The sequence below is a fragment of the Notamacropus eugenii genome, chromosome 5 (assembly GCF_028372415.1).
Source record: "Notamacropus eugenii isolate mMacEug1 chromosome 5, mMacEug1.pri_v2, whole genome shotgun sequence".
NCBI classification, from domain to species: Eukaryota; Metazoa; Chordata; class Mammalia; order Diprotodontia; family Macropodidae; genus Notamacropus; species Notamacropus eugenii.
Window position 1 is genome coordinate 257,850,158 of NC_092876.1, and position 12,959 is coordinate 257,863,116.

At 39.0% G+C, this 12,959-nt stretch overlaps 1 protein-coding gene across 2 annotated transcripts in view; it reads left to right on the plus strand.

Moving 5' to 3' along the window:
- Positions 1-12,746, plus strand: part of MFSD6 (major facilitator superfamily domain containing 6) — a 94,478-nt gene extending 81,732 nt beyond the window's left edge. For both annotated transcript variants that reach the window (XM_072612683.1, XM_072612684.1), the window contains 4 exons: positions 2,801-2,962; positions 4,349-4,447; positions 8,282-8,562; positions 10,603-12,746. In XM_072612683.1, coding sequence (XP_072468784.1) covers positions 2,801-2,962; positions 4,349-4,447; positions 8,282-8,562; positions 10,603-10,839 — 779 coding nt within the window. In that variant the 3' untranslated portion in view covers positions 10,840-12,746. The remainder of the gene's footprint in view (positions 1-2,800; positions 2,963-4,348; positions 4,448-8,281; positions 8,563-10,602) is intronic.
- The last annotated feature ends 213 nt before the right edge of the window (positions 12,747-12,959 follow it).

The window sequence follows — 12,959 nt, forward strand, 5'->3', positions numbered from 1 at the left end:
TCATACAACAAAGAAGCACCTAACAAAGAATTTTTTTAAAAAGGAAAAAAGTTCAGAAAAAGTAACCAATACGTAGCAGCCAAGTCTGATATTATATACAGTTTTACATAATCCCAGTCTTCTGATTCTCCAGAAAAAGGAGGGTGGTCCCATCTCATACATATCTCTTTTCTTTCACCAAACGTGGGCGTTATAATTTCACAGCATTTATTTTTACTGTTTTTTTTTCAATTTTTATTTTATTTTTTATTTTTTTTACGCTTATTTTTTCCTGTTGTTCCTTTCGTTTGGATAGTTGGAGTCCTTGTATATTTTGTTTTCCTGACTTTGCTTCATTTCATCAGATGTTTTTTCTGTATTCTTCACATTCATCTTTTCTTATGTTACAGTAACATTTCATTATACAATATTCTTGTACCATGTTTTGTTTAAATATTCCCCTAAAGGATGGGCATCTACATTGCTTCCTATTCTTTGCAATGACAAAAATGTGGTGCTTTAAATATGTTGGCATGTGTAAGGAACTTTCTTTTAGCCATTTCCCTTCTTGGGGTATTTGCTAGCAGTGGGATGTTTTAGTCCAAGTGACATTTTAGTTACTTTTTTTAAAAGCATAATTCCATTTTGCTTTCTAAGTAGAATTGGATCACACAGGGTCACATAACTAGGAAGTGTTAGCGATGAGATTCAAACCCAGGTCTTCTAACTCTTAAGTAGGTCAGACTAAGTCTACCGTAAAGGAAAATGCCTACACAGGGAACCACAAAGGGGAATAAAAGGGTTGCTTTCCCTGTTACTTAGAAAAGAACCACATTAATATTTAACAGTGTAGAGTTCTTCAATGTGAACATCATAATGGATTCTTCATGATAATTATTAAATAGTATTAAGCACTCTTAGTACACATCTCTGTCATGGTCATTATATAAATCAAGTGAGTTGTTCCTCCTTCATTTCTGAGGGTGATGTCTTGAAGTGCAAGTGAATTGGATTTAAATGAGACAGAAATGTACAAAGAAATAAAGTTTCTAGATCATTGGCACTAGAAGGAAACTTCTAGTTAATTAGTCCAAGTCCCTTCACTTTATGGATGAGAAGCTGAGACTCCTGGAGGTTGTGACTTGCCCCAGGTTATAGTCAATTAATGGCAGAACTGAAACTAAAAAACTTGTTCTCCTGACTTCCACTCCAGTGCCCTTTCTACTTTGCTACTTCAAGCATAGATTTTTGGAGGGCGTATTGGTGGTAAACCAGCCATTTGATCTCAGACTTGAAATGATATGTCTTAATTTTAGGTTTATAGCATACATCTGTTTGTCACTACAATTGCTTCTCTTAGCAAAGACTTGTAAATCTGATTACATATTGTGCTGGAATTAAAAAAGGGGGGCAGAGTCAGAGGGCTTCATAACATGACTGAGACTACTCCCAGTCCCTCTTTATTTAAGACTCCTGATCTAGCCCTGTCCCCTCACTTTACATATGAGGATATCAGAGCCCGTAGAGGGCAATCACAAATCTAGTTTGTGAGACTTAGTCCCAATCCTTTAGGAGATTTAGATACAGCAGTTTACATTACTGAAAATTTTGAATTACTAGAATTCATCCACATTTATGAAGTTATAGTATACTTTTTCCTTTTTTTATTTATTTAGTTCTATGTTTATTATTATATGTTATTTTATTTATTTTTATTATGCTATGGCGGATTTGTTCAGGATGCAGTTGTCTGTGGCCTTTAAGTTTGTGTCTATGAAAGTCAGCTTTATTTCTCAGCTTCTATTCTCACACAGCCATCAACATCTGGGAAAGTCATAAAGTCTTTCTATTGGTGATGCATACACAGGTGTGCATGTAACTGGATAAACTTTGGAAGGAATAAAATTGTCTCCTTATATGCAAGAATCTTTTGAGGGTCCCTTGGACAGCAAGGAGATCAAATCAGTCAGGACATAAAGAAATTAATTCAGACTATTCTTTGGAATGACAAATACTGAAGCTTAAATTATTTGGACACATAATGAAAAGACAGGACTCATTGAAAGAGACTCTAACGTTGGGAAAGATTGAGGGCACATTGAGGGTGGCACCAGGAGAAGGGGATGGCAGAGCATGAGATAAATAGACAGTGTCGTGGAAGCAATGAACATGAGCTTGGACTGACTTTGGGAGATAATAGAGACAAAAAGGGCCTCATGTGCTATGGTTCACAGGGTCCCGAAGAGTCAAATATGACTGAACAGCATGCAGGAATCAAGCAAGCGTCTTAGCAGTTTATTCAGAACTCTTTAAAATTCCGAACATATGGAGACATAAGGAATTAAAACTGTTTCACTTTTATCTTCCTGTCTCCAGTATCTGGTACAATACCTTTCACAAAACAGCTGATTGGAGGCCACTAGTGCTGGTCTGACAGTATAGTTATTATCCTTTCCACATCATAACTTTCCCCATCGAGGTGATATATCTCACATTGGCTTAAGAAATTAAATGGGAATTTGAGGGAGTTTTGCAGAAGCCACAGATGACACATGAAGGTCAGCGGACTACACAGAAAAAGTTTAGAAACTCAGAAATGCATAAAATATATGCACAGTATTGTATAATATCAATCCAAATTTTACATTAAGGTACCATAAACACTTCATAAAAGAAAAAGAAAAAACTTGGACTTCTTTGATATGAAGGGAGGGCCAAAAAATTTTGCTAGGATTTTCCAGACGGGTGTGGCGGTCACCACACTCCTAACCCCAGCAATGTGAAGGGGATAACTGTACCTTATTTTCTTTTCTTACCCTAGGGGTGACCCATGCAGCTATCTGGGCTGCTTGCATTTCCTATCTTAGTGCAGCTGTGCCTCCAGAATTGAGAACGTCAGCACAGGGAATTCTCCAGGGACTTCATCTGGGTTTGGGAAGAGGATGCGGAGCTATGATTGGTGGAGTTTTAGTCAATTACTTCGGTAAGTAATAGGCTTACTCTTTTTTAGAGACATTCCCATGAATTATTAGCGGGTTGGGGGTTTTTTTCTCATTTATTTTCCAGACCAGAAACTTGGCATACATTTGTTAAAAATGCCCTTTTGACATACTTTGTGCTAGTGTAATTTTAAGGGATTTTTGCTAATGCACGGTGCTAATTTTTTATTAGTTGCTCCCCACTGCCCAACCATACTAAGGATGAGTCATGTGAGATCAAGCTATTGCTGAATTGTATACCTCCCTGATATAAGGAGGTCCCTGCCGAGAAATGATGTGTTCATCTGGCTTGATTTAAGGTGGCCTTGCATACTGTTCAAAGCATACAAGGGGGAAACAAAGAAGACACTGCAATTCAGTTAGAGTTTAAATTAAACCTACATAATCCCAATTTCTTCTGGTACCACAGTCCTATTGTTGTGTTCAATCTGGGGATCTGTCAGCTCTACTACATTAGGCAATTTTTGGTGGCAGCTGGATGGGGGAAGTGATAGAGAACTGGGCCTGGAGTCACTAAGACCTGAGTTGACACACAGTCTCAGAAACTAGCTGAGTCATTTAATCTCTGCCTACCCCTGTTTCTTCATATGCAAAATGAAGATAATCACAGGGTTGTTGTGAGAATAAAATGAGTTAATATTTGTAAAGCACTTTGTAAATCTTAAAGTGCTATGCTATTTTGTTTAGACTTTGGAGTACAGCAGTATAGGAAACTCCAGGTATGGAGACTCCCTCTACTAATGCAAATTAGCAACTTCTGCAATTTATAGCCTTAAAGCATGTGCCTGGGACACAGAGAAGTTAATTAGTCCAGGATCATTCTACTGGTATTTGACCAGGTGGGATTTCAACTCAGGTCTTCCTGACTTTGACATCATCTGTCTAACTACTATGCCTGACTGTGAGCCTCTCATATGTGCAGTGGTAGAATGAAAATTGCTGTTTCAGGAATCTTGATTATTAAGTTATTTAATGGAAGGTGAAAGTTCATCAAAACTGGGGCATCTCAATCCTGTAATCTGTGAGTACATTCCTTGCCATCTCAAGTAGATAACAGACAGAGACACTTTGAGGATCTGTCAGAAGAATACTCTTATAGATTGAGAGAATCATAGAAATCATTGTGTGACTCTTTTTACAGATGAGAAACTCATTCCAGTAAAGCGGAAGTGGTTTGCTGCAAATCACTCAGAAGTAGGACCCTGACTCCTCATCTGATCCATTTTCTGCTCTATCATTCTGAAGCATTCTCCTCTTTAAGTTTGTCTCACTCTGTGCAATCGGTGGATATCAGGAGGATATCAGGAGGAATGTAGTCATCCCTGCTCTGTATCCTTATCTCAAAGAGTTCTGTTGACTAATTTTTACAGGTGCTGCCGCAACTTTCAGAGGGATTGGAATGGCCTGCCTAGTGATCCTCCTGCTCTTTGCCCTAATACAATGGCTTGCAGTCCCAGACGAGGAAGAAGGTGAGTGTTCTGTACTTGCTGCCACTTCTCAATGCTTGGGCCTCGTGAGTAACCTTGCATAGCTCCTAGGAACCAAGACAGGCTAATGCTAATACATTATCTAAAAAAATTTTGTATCCCTGATACTTCCCAAATCCAGTGATGTGTCTTTATTGGTATGTTGACATATTTTTGGATTATTAGCGAATATATCCACTAGCCAGGGGTGGGGAACCTGTAACCTTCAGGCCACATGTGGCATTCTTTCTAGGTTCCTTGGGTGCAGCCTTTTGACTGAGTCCAAGTTTTACAGAACAAATCTTTTTATTAAGGGGATTTGTTCTGTGAAGTTTGGACTTGATCAAAGGGCTGCACTTGAGGACCTAGAACCACATGTGGGCCTTGAGTCAATAGGTTCCCCACCCCTGCACTACACCATTTTATCTCATCCATAGTATTTTGGACTAGAAAGGACCTTAAGGGTCAACTAATCAATTAGTGTCAGACTAAGTTGTTTTGTTTTAAGTGACTCTTGGTTCAAAAGAAATTTTCGTTTTGGATTTGAGTAGGATTGAGTAGCTAAGTGGCACAGTGGATAGAGTGCCAAGCCTGGAGTCAGGAAGACTTATTTTCCTGAGTTCTAATCAGACCCTAGACGTGACTCTGGGCAAGTCACTTAACCCTATTTGCCTCAGTTTCCTCATCTGTCAAATGAGCTGGAGAAGGAAATGGCAAACCACTCCAGTATCTTTGCCAAGAAAACCCCAAAATGGAGTCACAAAGAGTTGACATGACTGAAACGTCTGAACTACCACAACAACAAGATTGGGAGAGATCTTAAATTTCTTTAGTGCATTGAAGCTAGCACAGAATCAAAGGGATGTGTGTATAAGGTTGTGAAATATTGGAGGTCATTCACTAGGGTCGAGAGGGGAATAGCATTGTTCTCACTGTCCTTTGTATGTCACTGCCTTAGCGATAGAATGAAACCCGGTTGTAAAAGAGGGTTTGTTTCAGAGCAGCTTGTGAAGACTTAGATGAGCTAGTTCAGAGTAAAAGAAACAGAACCACAGGAACAATCATACCATGACAACAACACTATAAAAACAAATCACTCCGAAAGCGACAAAGGAATGGCCAACCATAACTGTAGAGAACCAGTGATGAAGCAGCTATCCACCTCCTGGAAAAAAGGTGTTAGACTTAGGATGCAGAATGAGATGTATATTTTTTGAGCAGGGCCAGTGTGGGAATTTATTTAGTTTTAGTATTTATATTTTGTTACCAGAGGCCTCCCCTCAACCCACCCCCAATGAGGGGGCTGGGAGGGAGAGAAAACAGATTTTTATTCATTGAAAAAAATAAAATACAACTTTAATAATCATTCATACAGCACTTTGCAATTTTCAAAGTGCTTTTATGATAATGTTATCACACTTGATCATCACACTAACCCCATGAAGTTGGCAGGACAGGAGTTTATCAGCATCGTGGGAATGTTATAACTGAAAGGAGACCCTTCGAAATAATTTCATTTTACAGTTGAGAAAATCGATGCCTAGGCAGAAGTTAAATGCCTTCTTCCAGATCATCCTGAGAGTTAGTAGAAGAAATGAGACTAGAACCCTGGTCTCTTTATTGTGCTCATTTTACAGATGAGGAAAAATGAGGACTCGTAGGGATGAAGTGACTACCAGAGTTGCACAGCTAATGAGGGATTGAGCCAGGTATCCAAAACCAGGCCTTTTGACTCCCAGTTATTGTGTGTTATTGCTGTTCATGTCCAACTCTTTGTGACACCATTTTTGGGCTTTCTTGACAAAAATGCTGGAGTGGCTTTCCATTTTCTTCTCCAGATCATTTTAGAGGTGAGGAAAATGAGGTAAACAGGGTTAAGTGACTTGCCCAGGGTCACACAGCTAGGATGTGTCTGAGGCCAAATTTAAATTCTGGAAGACGAGTCTTCCTAACTCCAAGCCTAGCAGTCTATTCATTGTGCCACCTAGCTGCCCCTCTGGCTCCCAGGTCTAGGCTTTTTCCCATTGTATTACACACTGCCTTTCAACCTTATTTTAAAAGTTATGAACTTTTGGTTGAAGTTCAATCCTGTCCTGGGACCAGGTCTTAAATAGAAGTTTTAAGCAGGATGAAGCCTCTATAAAAAGCAATATGGAGGCTTGGTTAAGGTATATCATGCTTTTTATTGATATCATATGCACCTTATAAAGCATGAGTCAGGCCATGGGATAAAACTGCTTGTTTCCTGGGTCCTAGGACAGAGCTCACTTCTTTTTGGCCATCTTTCTCAACCTCTCTTGTCAGATATACTGAAACATTTCTCTTTGGAGAACCAGAAATGTTACTGAAACCCTAGGGACTGAGTTTAACAGAGTTTAATTCAGCAAGAGAGACAAAACCCTGTTTTTTTCAGAGACCTGACTTGGATCGCCTAGCTCCCGCACAGCCTTGGTTCAAGCCAATAAGAATTCCTTTTCCCCTACCCCTCCCATGTATCAAATAATATTTGATAATGTGAATAATAATTCAGAGGAACAGTCTCACAAAAGTGACGTGAAAGCACAACATCATTCCCTGAAACTACCTTTCAGATGTCCTCTTGAAATCAAGTCAAATGGAGATCAGACTTCCATGTGTTCATAGAGCTTCCATAGGAAAAAGTCCCAGTTTGTAACCTCAATGATGTATTCTTGACAAATGAGTTACTTGGTGAAAACATGTTGCATGCTGCAAATCCTATTAACCTGGGAGTCTGAGTATAGTGTGCAAGTTACACTAATTCTCTCCTTCCTCCTCTTTCCCTCCTGGCTTCCTTCAGGTCCCAGCTAAAATTCCACCTTCTGCAAGAAGTCTTTCCTAGTCCCCTTCAATGATATGCTTTTCCTTGTTTGATATCTCCAATTCATCTTTTCATATTTTGTTTGCACATACTTTTTTATTATTAATTTATTTGTTTTAAGTTTTCTACAGTCACTTTCATAAGTCTTAGATTTTCTCCCACTCCCTTCCTGAGATGGCATGCAGTCTTATATGGGTTCTACACATACATTCTTATTAAATGCATTTTCAAATTAGTCATGTTGCATAGCAGAATTAAAATGAATGGGAGAAGCCTTGAGAAAAACCCAAACGAAACAAAACATAACACAAGAGAAAATACTCTCCTTCATTCTGTGATCCAATTCCATCATTCTTTCTCTGGACGTGGATGGCATTTTGCCTCGAGTCCATTGGGAATGTTTTAGATCCCTGCGTTGCTGTGAAGATCCTTGATGTCCTAGATGTTTTAGATCCTTGCACTGCATTGTGTGTCTACCAGAAAAATTCCTTACACACTGTGGTTATTGCTCTGTACAAAGTTCTCCTGGTTCTGCTCCCTTCACTCAGCATCAGTTCATATAAGTCCTTACAGGCCTCTCTGAAGTCCTCCTGTTCATCATTTCTTATAGCACAATAATATTCCATTACATTCATATACCACAACTTGTTCAGCCATTCCCCAGTTGATGAGCATCCCCTTGAGTTCCAGTTTTTGGCCACCACAAAGAGTGCTGCTATAAATATTTTTGTACATGTGGGTCCTTTCCCCATTTTTATGATCTCTTGGGGATACAGTTTGCACATACTTTTTATACGTTGACTCCCGCATTAGTTTGTGAGCATCCTGAGAACAGAGCCATTGGTGGGGGGAAGGGGGCAGGGAGGGAACCTTTCTTTGTATTTTCAGTGCTTAGCACAGTGCCAGGTAAATAGTTAGCACTTAATGAAGGCTTGTTGACTTGACTTACACTATAAAGAAAACTCTTCAGAGTTGTTTCAACTTCACTTTTCTTTCAGATAAGACAATGCTGGCGGAAAGGATTCCTGTTCCTTCCAGTCCCGTCCCCATAGCAACTATTGACTTGGTGCAGCAGCAGACAGAAGATATCATGCCTCGCCTCGAACCCAGACTTCCTCCCAAGAAAACCAAACACCAGGAAGAACAGGAAGATGTGAACAAGCCTGCATGGGGGGTCAGCTCTTCTCCATGGGTTACTTTTGTCTATGCGCTTTATCAAATTAAAGAGATGATGCAACTAACCAGAATGAGCCGGGCTTCTGAGATTCAGCCTTTGCAGGTAAAATGCTCCCTATACTAGAAATATGACTGCCTTCTTTTTAAAAAAATATAATTTTAAATAAAATATTTTAAATATATTTATATTTCTATGTATATATTTGTATAAATATAATTTTAAATATAATATTTTATTTTTTCCCATGTTAAAATGATTGTTCCCTTTTTAACATTAACTTTGAAACTGAGTTTTACAACATCTTCTTTCATTTTGGCAAGGCAGTGGGGGGATGGCGAGACATGGTTATAGACCTAAAATTCCATCCATATAGGGAATTCCTGTTACAGGAAATGTAGATTGGCAATTCATCTGTAACAAATGAGAAGGTTACATGACTTGCCCATGGTCACACAGCTACTAGGTGTCAAAAGTAGAACTTGAGCCTAGATTGTCCTGATTCTAAGGCTAGCCTTTTATCCACTATATTACTTCCTCTCATCTTCTTTAAATAAAGAAATCTCCAGAAGTTCTGTGTTCTTTCGAGTGCTGGAATATGTCATTGCAGGGATAGGATAGATTTTTTTATGGTCCCTGCTAAAAGGATACAACACAAGAACCCATGTATGGGTCCTGCTCGAGGAACCTCACCTGACTTGGTATAAGTGATGCTTCACTGGCAACCTCCAAAGACAGGGGAAGGGATCAAAGGAGCCCAGAGTATGAGTTTTCTTTGACTCTGGAACTATATTTTTCCCAAGTGAAGATAAGTCAGAATGACTGGGCACCTTTGATGACTGGGTAGCTATCTCTGTCTCTGGATTTGTAGATAATTTTTTTTAAAAATCCTGATAGCCCTGCCAAAAGATTTCCCACTCTCTCCTTCCAATATCAGTAATTCCCCTTTAACTTTTCTCCTTGTAAATGCTGTAATGTTGGACCAACCTTCAGAGTGACTTCAGAGGATACTTAGAGAAGGCAGGGGGAAAGAGAAATGAAGAGGAAAAGGGGGCATTTCATCTTGTAGGAGATTTGTTAACTACCCTTCACACAATTGTCCTGGTTGTTAATTTTCATTTATGCCTTTCCCATTTCATCATAACATTCTTTCCGTCCCTGAAAACTGTGATACTATAGGTCTCACACCTACAAAGACGGTAAAGCCCAACGATATCATTTGCTCCTTTTTAAAAAAAAAAAAGTCAATCTTTACATTAAATTAGGGGCTCATGATCAACTTGGTATGATCCTGGGAAAATTAATTGGCATTGTTTCAAGGTATTAGCGCTTTAGATTACCCAGACTAATCAGCCACAGAACCCCAATTCTACCATTCTACCATATTGCTACACTTGCAGCCCTATTGAATTGTGACAGATCCAGAATTCTTGTCTTGATCTTGAACTTGCCCCTTTAAACTCATAGGCACTGAATCAGAGGGCAGTTTGCTGTTCTGGGTGTGTCTTATGATATAAAAACAAATCTGACCTTTTGTGGAAATTTCTACCAGCAGATGCTCCCTTTTTCTCAAGTGCTTTTCTTATAAAATGTGGTCTCTGAAATTCTGAGAACAGGTTTCAACTACCACAGACATGTTTCTGTCCCTGATGTCACAGAGAGTAAGAAATGACTTGCTGTGTGGCCTTGGGCAAGTCATGTCATTTCCCTTGGCCTCAGTTTCCTCAACTGTAAAAGGGGGTATGGGGGGGAGTGTTGGATTAGATAACTTCCTAAGTTCCTTCTAGTACCAGTGCTCCATGATTATATAATATAGTACAATGTTATCGGGCATTTCATTAATAATGAACAGCCTGGTTTGTATGCAAGAATAAGTCTACTTATAGTGTTTATGTTTTTCATGCGGCTTCTCGGCAGATAGGAAAAGAAATGAAAGGTAAGCCATTTTACCTTATTTCTTCAGCACTCATAGTCACTCACCACTTTAGGGCTGCCACCCATTTTCACATTCCCCGTTGAAAAGGATCGTACATGATTCCTGGGGATGCCTAGATATATTTGCCATCAGTTTGTGAGATGTCATGCAGGCATCCTCTTACATGGACTATTTTCTCCTTCTACAATGTGTTGTTTTCTCTTCTCTAGGGGACCAGTGAGAACCAGGAAACTTCATCGTCTAACACTGGGAGACATTCCCCAAGTGTGACTAACTCCAACCTGTCAGGAGATGGACCAACCCCTGAAGTGGCATCCCAGACCAACCCTGCTTCCTCTCTTGCAGATGACTTTCCCAAGGATGGTCATGCTCATCCTGCTGCATCCTCTGTAGTGGAACACCTTCCCAAGGATAGTCACCCTCAACCCACCACTAGCACACACTGAGACAAAACCCTCTCATTTTACATGTTACATGGAAGGAACTCTGAGGCCTCTGTTAAGAAGCCCTGGGAGGGGCCCAGAACCTAGGCCTCTGTTCATCTTAAAGATTATAATATAATGCAACACATGCTTTTAAATGTTTAAAGTCATTAACATGAAAATGCATATTAACTACAGTACATATTTGGAAAGGAAATTTAATCTCTTTGGGAGATTATGGATTGGAAAGAAATTAGAGAGAGAACTCTCAGCTCCTTTGCTAAAAGTCCGGTTTATGTCACAAGATTTCTTTGCCAAGTTGAGAAGAGTTGAAACCAGCAGTTACGTTAAGAGGAGGGAAAGTGCTTCAAGTCGTTTGCTTTTATAATTTGCCCCCTTCTATGATCAATTATTTGAATTTTTGAATATTTGAATTCATCCTTATTGGAAAAAAAATTGGAATAAGATAAGATGTAGTTAATTTATTTTTCTCTTGAGGAAAAACATCATGACAGAAAGTGATGTGAAACACTAAAGGAGGAACCAGATGAAAATTAGTAACAGAAATTCTTTTGTAAAAAAAGAAAATAAGAAAGGAAAAAAAAAGTTTCACCAGACACTTTGAATATCCTTAGGTAATATATTTTTCTAGGTGGATGGTGTATAAAGTAATAGTTAGAGTTTTGAGAAGTAAAGCTGCCATCAGCTGCTGCAAGCTAAATTGAGCTTTAAAAAAGTTTTTTATTTTATTTTAGTTTTTGGAAATGGGCTTTAAGAAAGGCCAGAAATGAGGGATTATTTAAGATAAACCAATTCAGTATGCTGTAGCTTATTAGACAAGGGTTACTAGGTAGGTTTGTAAAATAAATTAGCCTTTCTTACTGTTTACAAAAGCCCTAATAAACTGATGCAATTTCAAAAAATTCATCTAGTTTCCTAAGGGTTTCTTTAATTAAGCAGTACTGTGGAGGCAATTTATAAAGGACAGTAAGAAATTAAGTGCCTGGGAAGAGGTTAAAATTAATAAGAAATTATTATATCATGTTTTTTTGGGTGCTTGTGGATTCCTTCTCCATTCCCTTTGGTGGGGGAAGGGATTAGGGAATGAGGAGCAAAAAAAAAAAAAAAGGAAATGAAAATAACATATAACACAAAGTAGGGAAACAAAGTCACAGTACATTTTTATAGTCTAGATATAGTCAGACACTGGAAGGTTCAGATACTGGTATTTGCATCTTCAGACATTACCACTTGTGCTGCTAGAACTCTAGCTGAATGAGTACCCCACACCAAGACTGCTGATTGAATAGTAGGCTAAAGTTAGCGGCCAGACTTGGGGGGAGGAGGTGGAAGACGCTGCTGTAAATAAAAATCAGCTACTTTTTTAAGCTGGGATTTTTTCACAGCCAAGTCCGCTCTGAATTCAACACAGGAGTATAGACAAAGGGAACAGACTTAAAAAGGACTCATTCCACCCTCTCTGGTCCTCTGGTGTAACTGTTAAGTCTGGGGTCTTCCCTAACCTGCTGCCCGGGGGTGGGAGGGAAGGGGGAGTTTGCCCATGAATGTCTGGCTTCACAGTGAAACACAGCATTAAAAGCTAAAGAACTGCGAGAAATAGAACTAGCCACTAGTTATTTTTGCACTTGAAAAAACGTACTGTACTGTAAACGATCATGACTCATTTTAAGTGACCTTTAAAATCAGATGTATTTATTGTGTTTATATAATTATGGAAATGAAGAAATAGGTGATGGGCTTCACCTCACCTCTGAATGTACAGTATGTGGACTGTCACACTGTAGGAAGTCTATAGCTTATACCGTATTCTGTGTTTACACTTCTGATTTATTCCTTTGAAACGCCTGCTGTTTTGGAAATGCACCGTTGACATGTTGGAAAAATAAAAATAAATGCACATTTTTAAAATACCTGTTAAATGGTTCGGATGTGGCCAAATATACGTAAAAGAATCTCCATGGACTAAAAAAACATCTACTCCAACTGGACTTTCCAATGAGATTGTCGATGCCAGTACTTGCTCAACAGGGCAGTAATTGCCTTTTAGGAGTTAATACCCAAACTTTTTACTTGATTTTGTGACAGAATGTTTCTCTCCCATTCCCCCCACCCCTCAGTGGCAT